This window comes from Ranitomeya imitator, chromosome 6 (assembly GCF_032444005.1).
Source record: "Ranitomeya imitator isolate aRanImi1 chromosome 6, aRanImi1.pri, whole genome shotgun sequence".
NCBI lineage: Eukaryota > Metazoa > Chordata > Amphibia > Anura > Dendrobatidae > Ranitomeya > Ranitomeya imitator.
The window spans coordinates 514,728,061-514,752,253 of record NC_091287.1 but is presented as its reverse complement, the minus strand read 5'-3'; the positions used below and the strand labels follow the sequence as shown (position 1 = coordinate 514,752,253).

At 39.6% G+C, this 24,193-nt stretch overlaps 1 protein-coding gene across 1 annotated transcript in view; it reads left to right on the top strand.

The window, feature by feature from the left end:
• CSMD3 (CUB and Sushi multiple domains 3) overlaps positions 1-24,193 on the top strand; it is a 2,093,798-nt gene that overhangs the window by 1,407,312 nt on the left and 662,293 nt on the right. Inside the window, exon 27 of the mRNA XM_069731799.1 lies at positions 16,972-17,174. Within this exon, the coding sequence (XP_069587900.1) occupies positions 16,972-17,174 (203 nt within the window). The remainder of the gene's footprint in view (positions 1-16,971; positions 17,175-24,193) is intronic.

Below are 24,193 nucleotides of genomic sequence, written 5' to 3'. Positions count from 1 at the left end.
ACCCTTTATTAAATTTATTGATTATATATTGTAGTTGCAGGGAGTGATAAATTATCAAATAAAATAACATTTCTTCTTCAAAAAAAGTTTTTATTCTTGAAATGGGGATAATATTTTATAATTTATTCCATGAATTGCAAATGTTATTTTTAGTAGCAGTAGAATATTCAGCATCTGTGAATCTATACAAAATTAGTTTGCTCTTTTATGGCATTATTCCCGTGCCTCACAGTAAAATGACCACTTATCTGTTCTACATATAACAGCCCTTAGCTGAATTCCAATAACTTGGATGGAAGATCAGCTTCAATAATATAAGAAAGGTTTATTATTCTGGTAATAATGGAGTTTTTTTAAATATTTGCATAATTATGCATGTAATATGTGAGGCAGTACAGTCAAATCCCACAACTAATCCGTATGGGAGTATGGCTAATTAATCATGACAACTGCCTCAGATCTGTTGTGTTAAGGTACCGTCACACTAAGCGACGCTGCAGCGATACCGACAACAATCCGGATCGCTGCAGCGTTGCTGTTTGGTCGCTGGAGAGCTGTCACACAGACCGCTCTCCAGCGACCAACGATGCCGGTAACCAGGGTAAACATCGGGTTACTAAGCGCAGGGCCGCGCTTAGTAACCCGATGTTTACCCTGGTTACCATCGTTAAAGTAAAAAAAACAACCACTACATACTTACCTACCGCTGTCTGTCCCCGGCGCTCTGCTTTCCTCTGCACTGTCAGCGCTGGGCAGCCGGAAAGCAGAGCAGTGACGTCACCGCTCTGCTTTCCGGCCGCTGTGCTCACAGTGAGTGCAGGAAAGCACAGCGCCGGGGACAGACAGCGGTAGGTAAGTATGTAATGGTTGGTTTTTTTACTTTAACGATGGTAACCAGGGTAAACATCGGGTTACTAAGCGCGGCCCTGCGCTTAGTAACCCGATGTTTACCCTGGTTACCAGCGAAGACATCGCTGAATTGGCGTCACACACGCCGATTCAGCGATGTCTACGGGGAGTCCAGCGACGAAACAAAGTTCTGGACTTTCTTCCCCGACCAGCGATATCACAGCAGGGGCCTGATCGCTGCTGCGTGTCACACTGGACGATATCGCTAGCCAGGACGCTGTAACGTCACGGATCGCTAGCGATATCGTCTAGTGTGACGGTACCTTTACACATATAATCGCAGTATTGCGTAGAGAACAGCATCCAACATTAGCTTCTAGTAATTGCATTAAAGCATCTAAAGTAACAAAAATGTAGGAGAATAAACAACACATATGGTAATGCCACCTGCAAGTTTTTGTCACTATGATAAGATTGAGTTGCTTACAATGATTTACTGCAATTTATTTTTCTTTCACTAACATTTTCTATAGTTCATTTTTTTCAATTGTTAGTTATATACAGTAGGTTAAAAAAGACACAGATCCATCTAGTTCCACCTTTCTCCACCAGTCACACATTCTCTACTGCTAGATAATTTATAACCAACGATGCCATTAGTCATGAGAAAAGCATCTGGACTTTTTTAACCCCTTTCTGACCTCGGGCGGGATAGTACTTATGAGGTCAGAACCCCAGCTTTGATGCAGGCTCCGGCGGTGAGCCCGCATCAAAGCTGGGAAAGGTCAGCTGTTTTGAACAGCTGACATGCACCTGCTATAGCAGCGGGTGGAATCTCAATTCGCCTGCCACTATTAACTAGTTAAATGCCGCTGTCAAATGCTGACAGAGGCATCTAACTACCACTTTCAGCCATCGGGCCGGAAATGAGCGCATCGCTGACCCCGTCATGGGGGTCAGCGATCCGTCGGCATGACAACCAGAGGTTGTTGATGCTGGCTTGCTATGAGCGCCACCCTGTGGGCGGTGCTCATAGCAATGCAGTAATTCAGCTAAATAGGAGCCATCTATGCATGGCTCCTATGTAGCAGAGCCAATCAAGTTTTGCCAGCTTCTAGCCTCCTATGGAGGCTATATTGAAGCATGGCAAAATGGCAAAAATAAAAAAAATGTTTTAAAAAATGTGAAAAAAATAAGAAAATATATAAAAGTTTAAATACCCCCCTATGCCCCATTCAAAATAAAACAATAAAAAATCAAACCTACACACGTTCAGAATGGCCCAATCTATCAATAAAAAAGGATTCACCTGATCACTAAATGGCGTAGTGAGAAAAAAAATTTGAAACGCCAGAGTTACATTTTTTTTCTTGCTGCAACATTGCAAAAAGATGCGATCAAAAGAACGTATCTGCACCAAAATGGTATCATTAAAAACATCAGTGTGGTACGCAAAAAATAAGCCCTCACCCGACCTGAGATCACGAAAAATGGAGACGCTACTGGTATCGGAAAATTGTGCAATTTTTCTTTTAGCAAAGTTTGTAATTTTTTTACCACTTAGATAAAAAAGATGGAAACAGGAACACATGGGCTACTTGCACAGTGAACAAGTCTGTAAGAACATGTTCACACACCACCAAGAAACCTGAAGACACAAAAGAGAATAGTAAAACCAAAAACACTCAGTTTGAAAAAATTTTTTTGCAGTAATCCGCAAGTGCTAGTAAAAGATGTAAATAACAGGGTATTTGGTTGATACGTTTTTTGCAAAAAATGTATACTAAGCTGCTCTACCAATCTTCACGGTATACCCATATCAGAGCAGTCCTAACTAATGTATGCAAAAAACGTATCAACCAAATACCCTGTTATTTACATCTTTTACTAGCACTTGCGGATTACTGCAAAAAAATTTTTTCAAACTGAGTGTTTTTGGTTTTACTATTCTCTTTTGTGTCTTTAGATAAAAAAGAACCTGGACATGTTTGCTGTCTATGAACTCATAATGACCTGGAGAATCATAAAGCAGGTCAGTTTTAGCATTTAGTTAACCTAGCAAAAAAACAAGTGTGGGATTGAACTTTTTTTGCAATTTCACGGCACTTTGATTTTTTTTCCTGTTTTTTAGTAGACAACATGCTAAAACCAATGATGTCATTCAAATGTAGAACTTTTCCCGCAAAAAATAAACCCTCCCATGGCCATACTGACAGAAAAATAAAAAAGTTATGGCTCCGGGAAGGAGTGGAGCGAAAAACAAAAATGCAAAACAAAAAAAAGCTAGGGTCATGAAGGGTTAAATGCTGAGATAGTATCTGCCATTACTACCTCTTTCAGTTGGGCATTTCACAGTCTTCCTGCAGGGTAATGAACCCTTTCCTATTCAGCTGCCAGAATTGCCTTTCTTCCACATTTAATGAATGCTCCCTGGTTTATTGTTAGAGTTTTAGAATGAATTAGTCATGTGTCATTCTTTGGAAAATTGAGGACAAATCAAAGCAACAGATAATACGAATGGTAACAAAAGAGCCCAGAAAAAATTCTAAACAGATTAAAGTTGAACTTCGAGCTCAAGGAACATCAATGTCAGATAGCACCATCTGTCATTGTATGAGCCAAATTGGACTTCATGGGAGATGACCAAGGAGGACACCATTGTTGAAGAAAAATCATACAAAAGCCAGACTGAAATATGCCAAACTACATGTTAACAAGCCACAAAGCTTCTGGGAGAATGTCCTATGAACACATGGGACAAAAATGGACCTTTTTGGCAAGGCACATCAACTCTATGTTCACAGATGGAAAAAATGAAGCACATCAAGAAAAGAACACTGTCCCTACTGTGAAACATGGAGGAGGCTCTTTTAAGTTCTGGGGCTGCTTTGCTGCATCTTCCATAGGGTATCTAGAATCTGTCCAGGGTACACATGAAATCTGGTACATAAGCATATATTTTAGTATATGCAGCTGACAATTTTCCCCAGCCAATTTTCTCTAGCCACGGTGCATCACACCATATCTATCAACACTAAACTTCCTCTACCATATGTTTGCCCGTGTAAACATCTTACATACACAATTCTTATATCAAATGCCTTTGCAAAATCCAGATACATTATATAATCCGCATTAACAACATTCAGATTTGTACAGAAACACAACATGTTGGTGAGTCAACACATCTTTCATGAACCCATGGTAATGGTCAGTTACTATATTAATTAATGCAACATGTTTTGCAGGACATCTCTTATGATGCCTTCCAAAACTTTGCACACTGCTAATGTCAGGCATATCAAATGGTAGTTGCCTGAATTCACCTTCTTACCTTTCTTTAATATTGGTACCAGGTCAGCTATGCTTCGATCCTGAGGCACCAACCCTGTTACAAGAGAGTCTAAGAAGATGAGATACATCAGTGTGTCAATTACTGAGATCAACTCCCTCAATAAACGTGGATGAATGCCATCCTGTCCATAGGCTTAGTCAATATTTAATTAGCCCAGACACAGACGTATTTCTCATTGTTTTAACTTAAATATATTGGGTGGTTAACTTTGATTTCTGCGTTACTGAGTAATCCCTGGTACAGTCAATTTAATGATGAACACAGATGACAAGTGCATGTTTAACCCCTTTCCGACATCCGGTGTAATAGTAGGCCGATGTAGGATTCCATTCCTTTGATGTCAGCTCCAGCGCAGAGCCCACATCTTTTCCGGCACATGTCAGCTGTTTTGAACAGCTGACAAGTGCCTCTAACAGCCGCTGGTGAAATCGCAATCCACCTGCGGCTGTTAACTAGTTAAATGTCGCTGTCAAACTCTGACAGCGGCATTTAACACGCACTTCAGGCAAGCATGCCAGCAATCCCACCCATCGGCGCCTGTGTCACATGACCGCAGGTCGCCCATGGGTTGGCATGACAACCAGAGGTCTCCAGCAGACGTCTATGGTTGTCACTGCCGGATTGCTATGAGCGCCACCCGGTGGTCAGGGCTCATAACAAGTAAGCAATTCTGCTACATACAGGCAATCTGATCATCACTTGTATATAACAGAGCTGATCAGGTTAAGGCAGATTCTAGTCTTCCATGGAAACTATTTAAGCATGCCATAATTTAAAAAAAAAGTTTTAAAAAATATAAAAAATAAAAGTTCAAATCACCCACCCTTTCGCCCCATTCAAAATAAAACAATAAAAAGTTTCAAACATACACATATTTGGTATCTCTGCATTCAGAATCACCCGATCTATCAATATATTAAAAAAATTAACCCAATCACTAAGTGGCGTAACGAGAAAACAAGAGTAAAAATGCCAGAATTACCTTTTTTTGGTCGCCGCAACATTGCATTAAAATGCAATAATTGGCAATCAAAAGATTGTATCTGCACCAAAATGGTATAATTAAAAACAATAGCTTGGCACGCAAAAAATGAGCCCTCACCCAACCCGAGATCACAAAAAATGGAGAGGCTATGGCACAATTTTTTTTTAACAAATTTTGGAATTTTTTTTCATTACTTTGATAAAAAAGAACCTAAACATTTTTGGTGTTTGTGAATTTGAAACAACCTGGAGAATCATAATGGCTGGTCAATTTTAGCATTTGGTGATCACAGTAAAAAAAAAAAAAAAACAATTGTGGAATTGCACTTTTTTTGCAATTTCACCACAACTTGGAATTTTTTTCCCATTTTCCAGTACACGATATGTTGGTGCTTTTCAAAAGTACAACTCGTCTCTCAAAAAACAAGCCCTGACATGGCCATTTTGACCAAAAATTAAAAAGTTATGGTTCTGGAAATAAAAGGAGAAAAAATGAGAATGCAAAACCAAACAAATCTCTGATCATTAAGGGGTTAATATCTCAGCCTTCTCTTTGTCCTCCACTATTATATTGATATTATCATCTTTATAGGGCCGGTATTACCAGAATTTTTCTGGCCTTGATATATTTATAAAATGTTTTTGGATTTATTTTAATGTTGTCGGCAATTTGTTTCCATGGTAACTTTGCAGCTTGATTTCATTTTTACTTTTCCTATTGAGATCTTTATACTCCTGAATGTTGTTTGTGATTAGCCTTTGAATATTTAAATGTCCTTTTTGTATTTATCTTAATATATTTTGCACTGTCTTATTTAACCATAACGGCTTCTTTTTAGTCCTGGACATTTTATTTCCAGAGGGCATACCTTTTACACATGAGTCTAGTAATATATATTTAAACACTCCTCATTTATGTTTAACTAGCTGAAGAGCCCGGCGTTGCTGGGGCATAGTAAATATCTGTGGTTAGTTATAGCACCTCACTTCTCTTATTTTCCCATCACGCCTCTCATTTTCCCCCTCACATCTTTCATTTTCCCCCTCACATCTCTCATTTTCTCCCTCACTCCTCTCATTCCCCCCTAACACTTGTCATTTCAACCTCACATCTGTCATTTTCTGATCACTCCACTATTTTTCCTCACTCCTCTCATTTTGCACTCACACCTTTTCATTTTCACCTCACACCTCTCATTTTTACCTCATCACCTCAGTATATACATGTTTGTCATCTCCCTTATATATAGTATACGTCTGTATGTCATCTCCTGCATTTAGTATATACCTGTATGTCATCTCCCCTGTATATAGTATATACCTGCTGTGTGTCATCTCCCCTATATATAGTATATACCGGAATGTCATCTCCTTCTATATATAGTAAATACCTGTATGTCATCTCCTCCTGTATATAGTATATACCTGTGTGTCATCTCCCCTGTATATAGTATATATATGTGTGTCATCTCCTCCTGTATATAGTATATACCTGCATGTCATCTTCTATATATAGCATATACCTGTATGTCATCTCCTCCTGTATATAGTATATACCTGTAGGTCATCTCCTCCTGTATATATATGTACCTGTATGTCATCTCCTCCTCTATATAGTATATACCTGTGTGTCATCTCTCCTGTATATAATATATATCTGTGTGTCATCTCCCCTGTATATAGTATATACCTGTGTGTCATCTCCTCCTGTATTAGACCTCATTCACACGTTATTTGCTCAGTATTTTTACCTCAGTATTTGTAAGCTAAATTGGCAGCCTGATAAATCCCCTGGTTACCATCGTTAAAGTAAAAAAAAACAACCACTACATACTTACCTACCGCTGTCTGTCCCCGGCGCTCTGCTTCTCTGCTCTGGCTGTGAGCACAACGGCCGGAAAGCAGAGCGGTGACGTCACCGCTCTGCTTTCCGGCTGCCCGGCGCTCACAGCCAGAGCAGAGAAGCAGAGCGCCGGGGACAGACAGCGGTAGGTAAGTATGTAGTGTTTGTTTTTTTTACTTTAACGATGGTAACCAGGGTAAACATTGGTTTACTAAGCGCGGCCCTGTGCTTAGTAACCCGATGTTTACCCTGGTTACCGGGGACCTCGGGATCGTTGGTCGCTGGAGAGTTGTCTGTGTGACAGCTCTCCAGCGACCAAACAGCAACGCTGCAGCGATCCGGATCGTTGTCGGTATCGCTGCAGCGTCGCTTAGTGTGACGGTACCTTAAAGAGGACTGAAAATGTGTGACTAATGGGGGTCCCGAATGGTAGATTCATGGCATCTGTAGTGATAGGATACAGAACTACTGAATGAGTAGAGAGAAACTTTCTAATCAGGACTGTGGCCTAGAAGCTCAGTTGTGGTGACATAGAGATGAAACAGATAAGCTGTAGAGCCTTGGAGGTGCCTACAGATGAAGAATACAGTGGAAATAAAAAGGATCCTTACTGTGAAGGAAACGTGCTTAAAGGGAACCTGTCACCTGAATTTGGCGGGACTGGTTTTGGGTCATATGGGCGGAGTTTTTGGGTGTTTGATTCACCCTTTCCTTACCCGCTGGCTGCATGCTGGCTGCAATATTGGATTGAAGTTCATTATCTGTCCTCCATAGTACACGCCTGCACAAGGCAAGATTCCTTTGTGCAGGCGTGTACTATGGAGGACAGAGAATGAACTTCAATCCAATATTGCAGCCAGCATGCAGCCAGCGGGTAAGGAAAGGGTGAATCAAACACCTGAAAACTCCGCCCATATGACCCAAAACCAGTCCCGCCAAATTCAGGTGACAGAGTCCCTTTAACCACTTAACCTGAAGTGCTTTTTCGGTTTTGTGATTTTGGTTTTTGCTCCCCTTCTTCTCAAAGCCATAACTTTTTTATTTTTCAGTCAATATGGTCATGTGAGGGCTGGATGAGTTGTACTTTTGAATGACACCATTGGTTTTACTATGTCTTTTACTAGAAAGCGGGAAAAAAATTCCAAGTACGGTGAAATTGCAAAAAAAAGTGCAATCCCACACTTGTTTTTTGTTTGCCTTTTTTACTAGGTTCACTAAATTCTAAAACTGACTGGTCATTTTGATTTTCCAGGTCATTGTGAGTTCATAGACACCAAACATGTCTAGGTTCTTTTTAATCTAAGTGGTGAAAAAAAATTCCAAACTTTGTAAAAAAAATAAATAAATAATTGCACCATATTCCAATACCCGTCGCGTCTCCATATTTCATGATCTTGGGTTAGGTGAAGGCTTATTTTTTGCACACCGAGCTAATGTTTTTAATGATACCATTTTGATGCAGATATTATCTTTTGATCGCCAGTTGCATTTTAATGAAATGTCGCAGCGACCAAAAAAAGGTAATTGTGGCGTTTTGACTATTTTTCTCTCTACTTTGTTTAGCAATCAGGTTAATCCTTTTCTTATTGATAGATCAGGCGATTCTGAACGTGGCGATACCAAATATGTGTATCTTTGATATTTTTCATTGTTTTATTTTGAATGAGGCAAAAGTCGGGTGATTTGAACTTTTATATTATTTTTTTAAATTTTTTTAAACTTTTTTTTAAACTTTTGGCATGCTTCAATAGTCTTCATGGGAGACTAGAAGCTGCCACAAAATCCGGTCACCTCTGCTACATAGAGGCAATGATCAGATCACCTGTATGTAGCAGAATACCTCACTTGCTATGAGCGCCAAACACCAGGCAGTGCTCACAGCAAGTCGGCAGTGATAATCATAGAGGTCTCCAGGAGATCCCTGGTTGTCATGCCAACCCATCGGTGACCCGTGGTCACGTGATGCGGTCACCAATGGGAGGATTTCCTACCAGATGGCGGAACACTGCATTAAATGCCACTGTCAGAGTTTGATAGTGGCATTTAACGAGTTAATAGTGCAGGTGGATCTTGTCTGGATCATGTCTCTGTTCCAGGCACATATCAGCTGTCCAAAACAGCTGACATGTGCCAGCAAACATGTGGTCTCACCGGGAGCCCACATCAAAGGGAGAGAAGCAACCTGCGCTGTACTAGTATGCCGCTGGTCATGAAGGGGTTAACTTTCATCACTTTATTCTTGCACTAGTACTGCAGTGGTTTTACCTGTCATTGCTTCACTGACATAAGCCTCTTAGACCATAATCTAAGCATTGTCTAAAAGGCTTGTTATAGCTGGGTGATCCAGATGTCATGATAAGAAAGTCGGATTGTCATGGCATTGATCCGGCCCTTGCGATGACATTGAGAGGGGGAGATCCTGTGCTGCAATCACTACCATTTGTGGCATTTAGGAAGTTAAGCAGATGGGGTGGTGCAGGTATTTCTGTGAGAGCCTCAGCTATCATTTAGCCCAGATCACTCAGGCACAGCTCTTGTGCCACGTACGATTGCCATGGCCTGCCTATATGTCATCTTTCGGGAATCCCTCTCTGACCTTGACATATAGGTACATCAAATGTTGTGAAGGGGTAATGGGCAGCACGGTGGCTCAATGGTTAGCAGTGCAGCCTTGCAGCGCTGGAGTCCTGGGTTCAAATCCCACCAAGGACAACATCTGCAAGAAGTTTGTATGTTCTCTCCGTGTTTGCGTGGGTTTCCTCTGGGTACTCCGGTTTCCTCCCACACTCAAAAGACATACTGATAGGGAATTTAGATTGTGAGCCCCATAGGAGACAGCAATGATAATGGGTGCAAACTGTAAAGCGCTGGGGAATATGTTAGCGCTATATAAAAATAAAGATTATTATTAAAGAAGTTTAGGAAAATTCTTATTTTAGCTATTACCAGTAAGTTTTAGTATGTGATAGAAATATAGACTTGGAAGGATATTCCCGAGTTTGTAAAGTCTGCTAAGGGCTCAGTCTATCTTGCTAGAAAAATAGGGCAGCGTGAGAGGTGACTCTTTTAAAGAGAACACTTTGAAAGTTATAAAGAAAACACAGATCTAGTTATATGGGTAAAGTAGTCAGCTCTGTAAGCTCCCAAGACAGGACACAGCAGGAAGGAAAGTGGGTTTTAAAAGTAAGTTAACAATAAGTTATTAGCCAAGCAGAAGAAATCTGGAAAGGTGTTATACACAGTTGGGGTGTGCTAGGACGAGGAAGCATGTCTTATGTCATGTTTCACCAGGGGAATCTTAGAAACACCTGCTAGAAATCCAACAAAGAGATATAGAGATTATACATTGGTGATTGTTACTAGAGCTAAGAGTTGAGGGCACGAGCAAACCTTTCTGCATTGCCAATTGTTTCATATAGTGTTAGGACAATGAACAGGTGATCCAAAACCTACAGAAGCTTTGCCTTGAATAGTAATTCAAGCTAATAGAATACAATGCAAAATCTGTAAAGAGACTAAACTTTATCCTTAACTTATAACCCCTAAGGGTATGTGTCCACCTTCAGGATGGCCGGCGGTTTTGATGGAGTGGCGAACTAGCTCCGCCCAAAGCTCTGCCCCTTCTATGGACACGATAATGCCGGATGTGTTCATTGCACACATCCGGTATCATCGCACCCCACACATATGGCCCTGTGTTATACCTTGCAGCGGCGCAGCGTCTCTGCAAGGTATACAGACATGCTGCGATCTAGAAAGACGCGCCGCATGTCCGGAATCGCAGGGCCGCCGCGTGCGTGTTACCACGCATAGTGGAGACGGGATTTCATTAAATCCCCTCCACTATGCTGTAACATCTGGATGCTGCGTGTTTGACGCTGCGACTCAACGCAGCGTCAAACACGCAGCGTTTCCTTATCGTGGAAGCATACCCTAATAGAACTGCCCAAAGCTATGAGACAAGCCTTCTGGGGAGTATACAGAACTGTACACAATCTCTGCTATCGTCTTGATAACAATGAAACTTAAATGTATTTGGATTATAAAAAAGAGCATAATACAATAAGGTGCCAGAAGTCACATCTGAGATTTACTAACTCTTTTTAATGCTGCCGTTTTCTCTAACAATGGTTTACATGAAACTGTTCTTTTTTGAGAAGAATGAGAAATAATAATGTCAGGATCCTGACTCCAAAATGATCTCTTTTCTGTGCTTAAACAAATTGAAGATAATAATTGACTTATCATGAAAATACTTAGTTACCTTTTGTGAACTCTTGTTAACTCACAATATATCACAGCTTTTTAATGCCTGTTGAAACTTCATTTGAAAGGCAATTTGTCACTGGTTTTTGCTACGTAAACTGACAGCACCATAATGAATAGAGAAACAGACTCTGATTCCAGTGATGTGTCGCTCCCTAGGCTTTTTGCTGCAGTTTTAACAGCAGATGATTATCACTAAAAGATTAGTAAATATGCTGCTATGTAGTCCTCCTTATTCATGTTATCTTTATAATTCTGCCCCGTTACTAATTTATAGCTTTCTGCCTATGCACAGTGTACACAAGAATGTGCCAATCAGTGGTGTGGTGGGGTTACACAGAAGTTAGCAATCAGAAACCTGGTAGACATGAAGCAGTTAAAACAGTGATTTTATCAAAATGGCAGCAAGCAGCCATACATCACAGGTCCTCTGTCCCTGCATCATGTTGTGCTCAGATGGGTAACAAATGCCTGGGAGACAGAATTCCTTAAAAGTGAATGAGAGTGGATACACTATACACAAACCGTAAAGCTCTTGGCCATCATGCAGGCCAATTTTTTTCATGGCTGATACAAGTGTGCTCAATAGCTTACATTCCCCAGCAGAATTTTTATTTTCTTGGTCTTTTTTTAAGAGAATATGAATGATAACATCAAAAGTTTTTCTACACTCATGCTTAGTGGTTGGGTGAAGCCATTTATTGTCAAACTACTGTGTTTTCTCTTTTTAAATAATTATGACAACCCAAAACATCCAAATGACCCTGATCAAAAGTTCACATACCCTGGTGATTTTTGTTAGGGCTAGCGGAACGCACCAAATAATAAGACTGATAGTGTACGGTGCGTTCGTAGCCCGGGGTCCACCGTGCAGAGATGGAACCTGCTGCTGAGTAATGACGGACTATATGGCGGTACTCATAAGTATACTCGCGTGGGTTAAACTTCACCCAACGTGAAGGAAGCGATCCTGTTGCGTCACAGGATCGCGGTACCGCACATAGAAGGCGAGCAAGCAGTCAGCGAACTTAACCCCAACTAGGATTGAAGTCCGATTAGACCACTTGCTGACACTACACCGCAACAGGGTGTGTTAGGCAACTCTTATAATTAGAGCACTGAAGTGCGAAATGTGCCGTGCTGGCAGGCACCACTAAGCACCCAGACGTGGGTCAGGAAGCGCACTACTGGCGCGTGGCGCCGCACTGGCGGTCACAGCAATAGACGTGTGTGACACGTTGAGTGATTTGTCGGGCGCTAGATAGCAGCCATACTCCATACGCGAACAGTCATACAATAGGGTAGGGGTATTTAATGAACGACTTGCACTCACAACAAACACACGTATTCAATTGTACACTAGCGCATGGCCGTGCGGTCATGTGCAGTTTATATAGTTGCAGCACAGGAAGTGGCCACAGAAACTTTGCCCTTCCAAGACCTACCAAGAGGTCCAATGGAATGTGCTGCAGAGCCTGAGCACATGACCCTCGATCTCCAACGGGAGATCTTGCCCTGAGGTTTCTGGATTGTGACTCATGGGGAAAGCAAAAAAATTGTCAACAGATATGCAGGAAAAGGTAGTTGAACTGTATAAAACAGGAAAGGGATGCAAAAAGATATCCAAGGAATTGATAATGCCAGTCAGCAGTGTCCAAACTGTGATTAACAAATGGAAAATCAGTTGCTCTGTAAAAACAAAACCACAGTCAGGTAGACCAACACAAATGACATCCACAACTGCCAGGAAAATTGTTTGGGATGCAAAGAAAAGCACACAAATAACCTCATCTGAAATACAGGACTCTCTGAAAACTAGTGGTGTGGTTGATTGAAGATGCACAATAAGGAGGCACTTGAAGAACAATAGGCTGCATGGTCGAGTCGCCAGAAAAGAAGCCTTTTCTGAGCAAATGCCACAAAGTATCTCACCTACAATACACAGAACAGCACAGAGACAAGAATCAAGACTTCTGGAACAAGATAATTTGGAGTCATGAGACCAAAATTAAACTTTTTGGTCACAACCATAAATGTTACATTTGGAGAGAGGGCAACAAGGCCTATGATGAAAGGTAAGATATATTTCTTTGTACCGTGTTAGCCAGTAGATAGAAAAATATTTAGAATTGAGAGTCCTAAGTGGTTGATACCTTTAAATGGCTAACTGAAAAGATGGTAACAAATTGCAAGCTTCCGATATTACACAGGCCTCTTCATCGGGCATAGACCGAATCACTAACCATGAGTGAAGAAAACGTTTTTGTGCAATTATTCTTCATATTCTCTGAAAAAAGGCCAAGGGAGCAAAAATTCTGCCGGAGTATGTCAACTTTTGAACACAACTGTACATCTGTACATGAATGGATAATATATTTAATGGTGAGAATATAGAGAAAAGCAAATCTTTTGAAATTGCAATTAGCCAGCGAATTCAATTTTTCGATAAAAAAATGTAAATTATTGTGGCAAATTGCAAATATTTTTTGACTGCCATTAAAAAGATGTGTATGCCTATGAGTTTGCCTGGGATTGCATCCAACTTAATTCAGGGTCTATAAAGCTAACAGATATTTAGTAATATTAAAGTAGCCTCAACAAGTATGATTATGGGTAAATAAGTGATAACTGTTCTTCACTGCTTTGTTATAATGTTTATTCAGTATTTTGTCGCTTTCTCTATCAATAACTTTATTGTTAAGCTGTACCGGGTGGCATTCTCTCACTATCCAGATTCACCCCAAAACACATTGACAGGATAAAATGTGGGTATTTGTGAGCTCAACACATTAGATTCTAACTTCTTTCAAATGAGGGACACATTATTTTTCATAAACTTTAATGTATTAAGTTTACAGTATATGTGATTGATCAAAACACTTATTCTAAAATAGGCAATTCTTGGCACATAGGAATGTGATTAAGACGGTGCCCTATCCTCAGGTTTGTTAAACAACCTTTGTGAAAGGAATTAATCAGGACTGGTTTTGTATAGCAACAAAAAAATAGACAAATAGAAAAATAGGGCCGTACACCTTTAGCATTAAATTAATGAACAGGTGCACAGATATGCTGTAAGGCCAATATGTGTCCGCACACTGCTGCTAATGAATACACAAACTCCAATATTGCTTATAAGGTTAAGCACATTTTTTACATTTACAGCAATGTGGAAGTTCATGTATTCATTAATTACAATGTGCTGACGCATCGTGTATATGTTGGTATTTTATAGTAAGTCTTAAACCTACAGATATTTAGGGAAGGTTCGCTACATGTATTAAGGAGTGAACGTCTCTTGATAAATTTGGTGCATGATTTGGCTGTCCATGGACCAAAAAATAAAGTCTGCATCAACAGCGATGAGTTAGCACAGATTTCAGCGATAACTAATACCAGTTTCCTGGCATACATAATAATAAATCTTTTACAATGTGATAGGACATGCCACTTTTTCCTAAGCTCATAACACTGATAAATGTGTTGTGGCCATTGCAAAAATGTCACCAAATTTCTTGAAAATACCAGGATAGGATAGGATAGGAGTTGATAAATTAATCCCAACATTTCTGTATTTTTTTTTCTTTTTTCTTTACTTGTATGTAATAGAAAGGCAGAATGAGTTGTAAGTAACCTATGTACATATGTACAAAATGAATGGATATTATGGTTAAATATATTTTTTAATATAATATTTTTTTATATATATATATCGTATACACTCGAGTATAAGCCAACCCGAGTAAAAGTCGAGGCACCTAATTTTGCCACGGAATATTGGGTAATCTTATTGACTTGAGTAAAAGCCGAGTGTGCATTGTCCCCTCATCTCCATCCGGGTATGCAAAGCTCCCTGTCCCTGTCATTGTATGCATGCCCCCCATCCCTGTCCTTGTATGCATGGCTCCCCCATCCCTGTTGTTGCATTCATGGCTCCCTGGTCCCTGTCATTGCATTAATAGCTCCTCAGTCCATGTTGTTGTATGCATGGCTCCCTCATCCCTGTTGTTGCATTCATGGCTCCCCGGACCCAGTCGTTGTATTAATAGCTCCTCAGTCCATGTCGTTGTATTCATGGCTCCCTGGTCCCTGTCCTTGTATGCATGGCTCCCCTATCCTTGCATACATGTTTCATATGTAAAAAAAACAAACATCCTACTCACATTCCTGTGCGCCATGATGCATCTCATTCCAGCGCCAGCAGCTCTGTCTTCCGGTCGAGCGATCACGTGGCCCTGCTCATCAAGATAATGAATATGCACTCCACGCCTATGGGAGTGGAGAGACGTACATATGCATTACCATAATGAGCGAGGCCATGTGACCGCTCGGCACAGGAAGAGCTGCTGGTGCCGAAATGAAGGAGATGCAGTGCCAGCGAGGGCGCACAGGTAGATGATTAGAATGTGTGCTGGAAGCCGGCGGCTGCAGCTAGCTCTGTGCGCTATTACAGCAGTGGCACAGGCTTTAGCCACAGCCGCCGTCTCCTGCCTCTGTCACCCGCCAATCCGCAGCTCCCCCTCCCCCGCCAGTTTCTGGGACAAGTGACTTCTGTATAAGCTGAGGGGGCGTTTTCAGCACAAAATAATGTGCTGAATGACTGCTTATACAAGAGTATATACTGTAATAAAATGATTATTATATGTTATCGTTTTTAATATTGACTGTATACAGATATATTAAAATCAGTAAAGAATTTAAGAGATTGTTCACCACTAGGGCAATTCCTTCTCATTCCCCATGTTTGGCCTTGGTAAAAAACAAGATTATTCTCACCTGCTGTGCCATCATCGTTCTAGCGGTTTTGGCACATGCTCACCCGATGCTCAGGTTTTATGACATGTAAGCCTTGCGCCCAATCACCCCTGGCATCATATCCCCCTTTGGACATATGCGTAATCAAGAGGGAGTTGGAGCTGATGTATCATTTTCTCTTGATTACTAATAAGTATGAAGGCAGCCACAGTGATGCCAGCAGTGATTTGGTGCCAGGCTCATGTGTCATAACAACCACACAAGAGCCCTGGGAAAGTGAGTGCAGACACCACTGGAATGAGAGAAGAGTACAAGCCTTTTTTATTTAATCGAGACCAAACATGGAGAATGAGAAGGGGTTGTCCTAGTAGAAGACAACCCCTTTAATGCTGAATAAATATTGTAAAATATTTGAAAGTTTGTTAATAGTGATTATACAAATATTAAGAATTAATTGCTAAGTCAGTAAATCCAGTAAATGGGGTTTCTTATTTTACCCCAGTGCAGTTTGTTTTTTTTTCTAAAAAAGAATCTGGGTTTTACTCAATCTCCATAGGTTCAGTGTTAAGTCTCCAGTTGTTTGTTATTGTCTAGAATGCTGATATCACATCAGCAGCACTGCAGCCAATCAGTGTGCTCAGCTGCTCTGAGCGTCTCCAACCCTCTGGTCGCGTAAAGCCATTGCGGTGACTGATTGACTGCAGTGCTGTTGACATCACCACTGTAAACAGTTACAGACTCTGAAAGCAGCAGAGGAGACTCAGCCCTGAACTCTGGAAGAATAATGAAAGTACTGTGCTAGGAAATATGTTTTTAAAAACCAGAAAATACCAGAATATGTATCCTATAGAATGTATGCTGCTTAAATTTATTGTTTATTATTACCATCAATTAAAAAAAAAATTTCTTTAATTTACAGCCTTCAGTTCCTTGCTTTTGATACAGAGGCATCACATGACATCCTGAGAGTTTGGGATGGTCCTCTCGACAATGAAATGCTCCTGAAAGAAATTAGTGGCTCCCTTATTCCTGAAGGAATTCACAGCACTCTTAATATTGTTACCATCCAATTCGACACTGATTTTTACATCAGTAAATCGGGATTTGCAATCCAGTTTTCAAGTAAGTTATTCTTATTCTCATATTGGCCTTAAAGTCACGTTAAAGGCTTACACTGAGCCTAACATGCATATGGCAACATTTACAAAGTGATATTCAGTGTTCATTGAGAAATCCTTCACTTTTTCTGGACTACTAAGTTAGAGAATGCTTTAGTACATACGTATAGGAGCTACAATGAGCAACCGTGGGAGCCGATCGTTACTCAAAAGTAGAGCAAAAGTTAGACATCATTGTGGATGAAAAATGCAGAGTGGCAGTTTAAAGTTGAAGACATGAAGTTCTAGCAAAGTTTACATTGACTCACATAACACATCACTGCGATATCATGACAAAAAGTTACAAAAACAATATATGTTTGTACAGTGTTAGCCATTTTTTAGAAACAAAATTTGAGAGTCCACAGGTTTCAGCCATTAGGGGCATGAAAAAGTGTATTTTCCTCGATCAATGGCTTGTACAATGTAATGTGTTATTACTCTACTTGATTGAGTTTACCTTCAGTGACAAGTTAACCAGAGGATGCATTTTTCTGTCTTTGGTTGCCAAAGTTTTGTATTTTGCAATTAAAGAAGCACTCCTCCTCCTATCAAAGCTTTTATCCTCTTAATATATTGCAGTCATCATATTATATAGCACTGTGTACTTACAATTGCTCCTTATGACTTTCTACTAGCTAATACTTCTCTTTCCTCTATTCTCTTTTCTCGACTCTATGTAGGAATAGGAAGTCTCTTTTCCCTGCATGAGTCATCTTCAACTTCGGACTTAGGTGCTCCCTCCTCCCCCCTGCCAGGGACCTTTGCTGTGACAAATTATGCAGGGGAAAGTGACCTCCTGTTTCTACATAGAGCTAAGGAACATGCAGTTAGACTGTTTTGATCACATGGTGTCACACACCTGATTAAAAAGACAAGAATTTTCTGGGTAGAAAGGCAAAATGAGCAATTGTAAGAACACACTGCTATATAAAATGATAATTGCAATATATAAAAAGGACATCATTTTTTGTTGGAGGAGTGCTTCTTTAGATACAGGAATGTGGATAATGAGTCAATGTGGATGGTGGAGAATAATAAATAGATTACAAAGTTGATCTGTGACTTGATTTCTCAATATACATTACGATTTTTGCTACCTCATCTGAGAGCAGCATGATGTCGAGGCAAAGCCCAAGATTCCAACAATTCTACATTTACTGGGCTGCTTGCAATTTTTTTTGTTATGAAATCGCTGTTCTACCTGTAGCAGATCTAGCAGTTCTCTGAATGCCGAGCTCCTTTCCACATCACTAATTGACAGGCTTTTGTACAATGTGCATAGGCAGATAGTTGCCAATCAGTGGTGGGGAAGGATTATACAGAGCTCATGAATAAGGAGGAGTACATGACAGCAGGTTTACTAGTTCTTTAGTAATAATCTCCTCTTGATGAAACAGTGATTTTGTCAAAACTATAGTAAGCAGCCCTATAGGTAAGTGACCTATTTATTGAATTAGGATCTTTGATCTTACATTATACTGCTCTCATATTAGGTGGCAAAAATCTGATGATGGATATAAATGCATTTCTTTGGCATGATGAGGCTGATATACTTTGCTAAAGAGCGAGAGCGCTCATGAGTCCAAGTATATACAGTCTTTATCTACTCAATCTGACTGATATCTGTGGCTTGAAGCAGTGTGACATCTCAGCAACAGCAGGAAGGAGGATCATTGAGGAGCTGTCAATCAGTGGATGGATAGGAAAGTGAATATTAACGATCTAATATTTTAACTATCTTAGCTAGAATATTAACTATAGTTAAGATTTTAACAATCTAAGAACCATTAAGACACTGACATTTTAATGTTAGTATTTGTAAGTTCATCTGGTCAGAGATCTTTTCAATATAGTTTGCATTGTGAAATCTGGCTACAGATCAGCTTTAAATATATATATTTTTTTATTTTAATTTATAGCCACAATTATTTATAAAAACAGATGGGAAAAGATGGAACTCTTTTTGGTATAGATGTATTTTAGAATGTATTGTAATATTTTGTTTAGAAATGTTTTGATGTTTTCGCCCTTCAAGTTCACAGATCTTGGTCACAGAAAGACAATCCTTTATGTGTTCCTTTATGATAGTATCATCACAGATTTATAACCCCTATTATTGGCTCTAACAGTCACCTTTCAAGACAATTTTATGAAGGACAGAAGTTTTGATTAATTCTACTAAAATCAAAATTACCCACATAACCTAACTTTACTAGCTAAATATATTGTTCTTGTATGGAAAAACAAGTAACAAGGTGAGAAAATCTCCTGAAATTTGATTTGGCAGATTTGCTCAAAATCAGAGAGGAATAGAGATGAGTGAAAACATTCACAGGACCCTGATCCATACATAGGTCACATTAGCATTTCATATCTGCACATGAAAGCTTGGTAAATCACCTCCTACCGGCCAGCATCCAAGGCTCCTCTAATCATTAGCCGGCCTAGCATGACGCAACGACGTCGACTAATCAGAAGAGGAGCTGTGGATACCAGCAGGTAGAAGGTGATTCACAAGGCTATCATCTGTTTCTCACAGACTACTAATATGGCTTCTGGACTAGGATCTTGCATATTGATTTGTTCATCTCTAGGGGGAGAAATTCGATTTGCATAAAATACATTTTGTGTTAATTGAATCTACCATGAAGGGTTAAAAAATATAGATTTTTCGACTTTTCCAGAACAATGTCATTATCCATATAAAATATAACACAGACACTACTAACTGATGGCTATGACATCTGATCTACATGAATTTTAGATTACCTCAACTTAACTCCCATCGCTATCATCCAAGTTTCTAGAACCCCTTTTCCCTTCCCCCTCTCTTAACTATTACAACATAGTTGAGATTATATTGATGTATATTTGTTCTGTACAACAAATCTCAATAAGTCAGGGATGTTGTATTTCTTCTTTTTAGTTTGATATATTTCCCCTTGTGAGGGGATCCTTGTACTTCACATTCTATGTCACTCATGTTATTTAGATGCAATAAAACTGTTGAAACTAAAAACATAGATTTTTAAACCAAATTCTCCTTGCCCTCATCCCATACTTGTCCCACAATTACCATCCTCCCAGTCATTAATGACTCCTTTTTCGCATTCTACTTCTCTTTTTCCATTTTCTGACCAGCATTACTGCTCCAGATTAGGCCACACGCTGTTACATGGGGTACGCCACCTATTTATGATGCACATTACACCACACATACTTATGAGGGATGCCATGCATGTAATTAAAGTGTGTTGTGCACCACAAGACTGGATTAGGCTTAGTAACAGGTGGCAGCACACAGTGCAAGTCTCATTGGTTGCAGTAGAGCAAAGAAGAACTGAAGTAAAAAAAATTGAAATAATGTAAACAAATTCAATTAATTTAGAATTTGATCATCTCTACAAATTAGATCATTTCCTCATGTTAATTTTATCTATTAGGGAGTCTCAGACCTAAAAAAAGGGTTGTCTGGTCTTGTCTGAAGGGTTGACTGATCTGCTCCCTCTGATAGCCTACTTAGGGTATGTGCACACGTCAGGATTTCTTGCAGAAATTTTCCTGACAAAAACCGGACATTTCTGCCAGAAATCCGCATGCGTTTTTTTCGCGTTTTTTCATGCGTTTTTGACGCGTTTTTGACGCGTTTTTGGTGCGTTTTTTCCAAATGCATAGAATAGCGGGAAAAATGCAGAAAATCCACAAAATTAATGAACATGCTGCTTTTTTTACTACGATGCCTTTTTTCGCGGAAAAAAACGCATCATGTGCACAAAACATGCAGAATGCATTCTAAATGATAGGATGCATAATGTATGCGTTTTTAATGAGTTTTTATAGCGTTTTTACCGCAAAAAAAACACAAAAAAACCTGAACGCGTGCACATAGCCTTACAAATCCTCACATTGCATGCACTGCATACTGTTAGCATTCTCTAGTATCAGCACTGGTAGTGGGAGGTCATGTGATGACAAGTATGACATATCCGTACTCCCAGCCACATTCTGACTAGACTGTTTCCGTCCTTGCTCAATACACTTGCATAGATTGAGGCCACACCAATCTAGTCAGAATATGGCTAAGAGTATGCATATCACATACTTGTAGTCACTTAATTGCCCACTCCCGGTGCCAGCAATGCAGACTTGTAGCTTTAGACTTGACAGCCCCTTTAATTTTCATTTTAATTGACATGTTTTATTCAAATTCTTTGCTTCTTAAGATTGTCTGCTGCTTATAAATATGAGTCCAGCACTAATGTTGATTAAATGAAGATAACCTTGTACTTTTCCAACAAACACATATTAGAAATCCCTTCTTAACTTTTCTCTTGACTCGGCATACCCAAAGATGAGTAGTTGACCCTTGTGAGGGTTTTTCTAGCATGTCGACCAAATCTCTTAAAATTTTATAGTAAGAAATTGGAGTCTTTAACACAATTTGCAGAAAAGTAAAAATGGACACATTTCCGCCCAATAAGGAACAATTGGAAATTGTCACAATTTTTTGGAATGTTTCAATTTGAATGTATAATTTTTTTCTGAAAATTATATTTTTATTTCACGAGTAGTTTTTAAATTTTTGCTCATTGGTTTCATCATTCTAATAAGTTTAATCATGAGTCTTATGTATTAGATTGAAAAGAGATAATTATCCCTTTGATGTACAAATCGAATGCAAAAGTAACAGTCACTAATGTTTATCTCATCGATTCTAAGGGCCCCTTCACATTAAGCGACGCTGCAGCGATACCGACAACGATCCGGATCGCTGCAGCGTCGCTGTTTGGTCGCTGGAGAGCTGTCACACAGACCGCTCTCCAGCGACCAACGATGCCGGTAACCAGGATAAACATTGGGTAACTAAGCGCAGGGCCGCGCTTAGTAACCCGATGTTTACCCTGGTTACCATGCTAAAAGTAAAAAAAAACAAACACTACATACTTACCTACAGCCGTCTGTCCTCCAGCGCTGCGCTCTGCTTCTCTGCTCTCCTCCTGTACTGGCTGTGAGCCGGAAAGCAGAGCGGTGACGTCACCGCTCTGCTTTCCGGCTGACCGACGCTCACAGCCAGTACAGGAGGAGTGCAGAGCACAGCGCTGGAGGACAGACAGCGGTAGGTAAGTATCTAGTGTTTTTTTTTTTTTACTTTTAGCATGGTAACCAGGGTAAACATCGGGTTACTAAGCGCGGCCCTGCGCTTAGTTACCCGATGTTTACCCTGGTTACCAGTGAAGACATCGCTGGATCGGTGTCACACACGCCGATCCAGCGATGTCAGCAGGAGTCCAGCGACGAAATAAAGTTCTGGACTTTATTCAGCGACCAACGATCTCCCAGCAGGGGCCTGATCGTTGGTCGCTGTCACACATAACGATTTCATTAACGATATCGTTGCTACGTCACAAATAGCAACGATATCATTAACAATATCGTTATGTGTGAAGGTACCTTAAGTCAAATCAAGGAAGTTCATATTTTTCTAATTAGACATTATAGTTTAAAATGTTATAATAAAATTTCTAGAGGTTTTTTTATTTTAAAAAATAAATAAGGCAATTAATAAAGTTATGTGCTTTCTTTATTACATTTTACCCAGTGCCCTAAGGGAAGATGTAAATGTATATTAAATTTTCAGAGGATTGATGATGTGTTATAGGACAGCCTGTGTGAACATTAATGCATGTAACTTTTCTCTATATTTATACATTTTTTAACATATAATTACATACTTCTGTTGTTGTTGTAACCATAAAATATATGATAGGTAACATTTCTTGTTAGTGTTGGCTTCGGACTATTGTTAGCAACATTCATTTTTATCTGGACAGCTTATCCAAAAATCATAGACAAGCAACTTTTTATAAATAATAAAAAAGCATTAAGAAAATAACCCTAAATTAGCACCATATAACCATAGTGTATTGTTTTTTTGACCAATATGGTGAACTGATTTATTGCTCCAACTGAAAAATAATTAGCTTTGCTCTAAAACACATTGGGGAGAGTTGTAAAAAAGTGCACAAAAGAAGAGTTGAGTGGATGCCCAATGGCAACGAATCATGCTGCATATATTTTAAAGCATTTTCAGAATACTTCTACATGGGATTGAAAAAATCTGAAGGGATGTTGATTCACTTATTCTGTTTTTCAGTATTTACCAGCTTTAATAAATCTCTCCATTGTTCCTTAACTCATTACTTACGGCTATCCAAAGACACAGACTCAACTGGTAGTGAATGCTTAAAATAATATTTAATAATAATAATAACAATAATTTGTATTTCTATAGCGCCAATATATTCCCCAGCACTTTAGATTTTAGACAGGATTTGAACAGACAATAAAGACTTTACAGAATAACACAAGACTCAGATACCAAAAAGAGTTAGATCCCTGCTCACAAACTTATTCAATGAGAAAATGCGATATGAAAGGTGAATGGTAAAAAAAGCTGGTATTGTATGATCCAGCCATCAATATAATGAATGGGGTATTCATATAATGCTGTAAGTACCGGTCACCAGCCAGTATTTGTACAAGTATAGATACAAAGTGCTATTAGGTGCATGGAGAGTGTGGGAATACATGATACAAGGGTCCTGATTTTGAAGAAAATGTTGAATGGGCAAAAACGGGGATAGTTACATTAGTGTGGTGAGGTGATAAGCCAGTCTAAACAAATGCATTTTTATGCCAAACTCTGGGTATTGGGAATTAATCAAATTGTCCTAGGTAGACCATTCCAAAGAATTGGCACAGCAGGCAAGAAGTTTTGGAGATGGAAATAGGAGGTTCAGATTATTGAGGATGTTAGTCTTAGGTCATTAGTGGAACAGATGGCATTTGTTGAGTGGCAGACTGAGACGATGGAAGAGCTGTAAGGTGGTGCTGAACCATGGAGTGCTTTGTGGGTGAGAGTAATAAGTATATATTGAGCTCTGTAGCGAATGGTTAACCAGTGCACTGGCTGGCACAGGG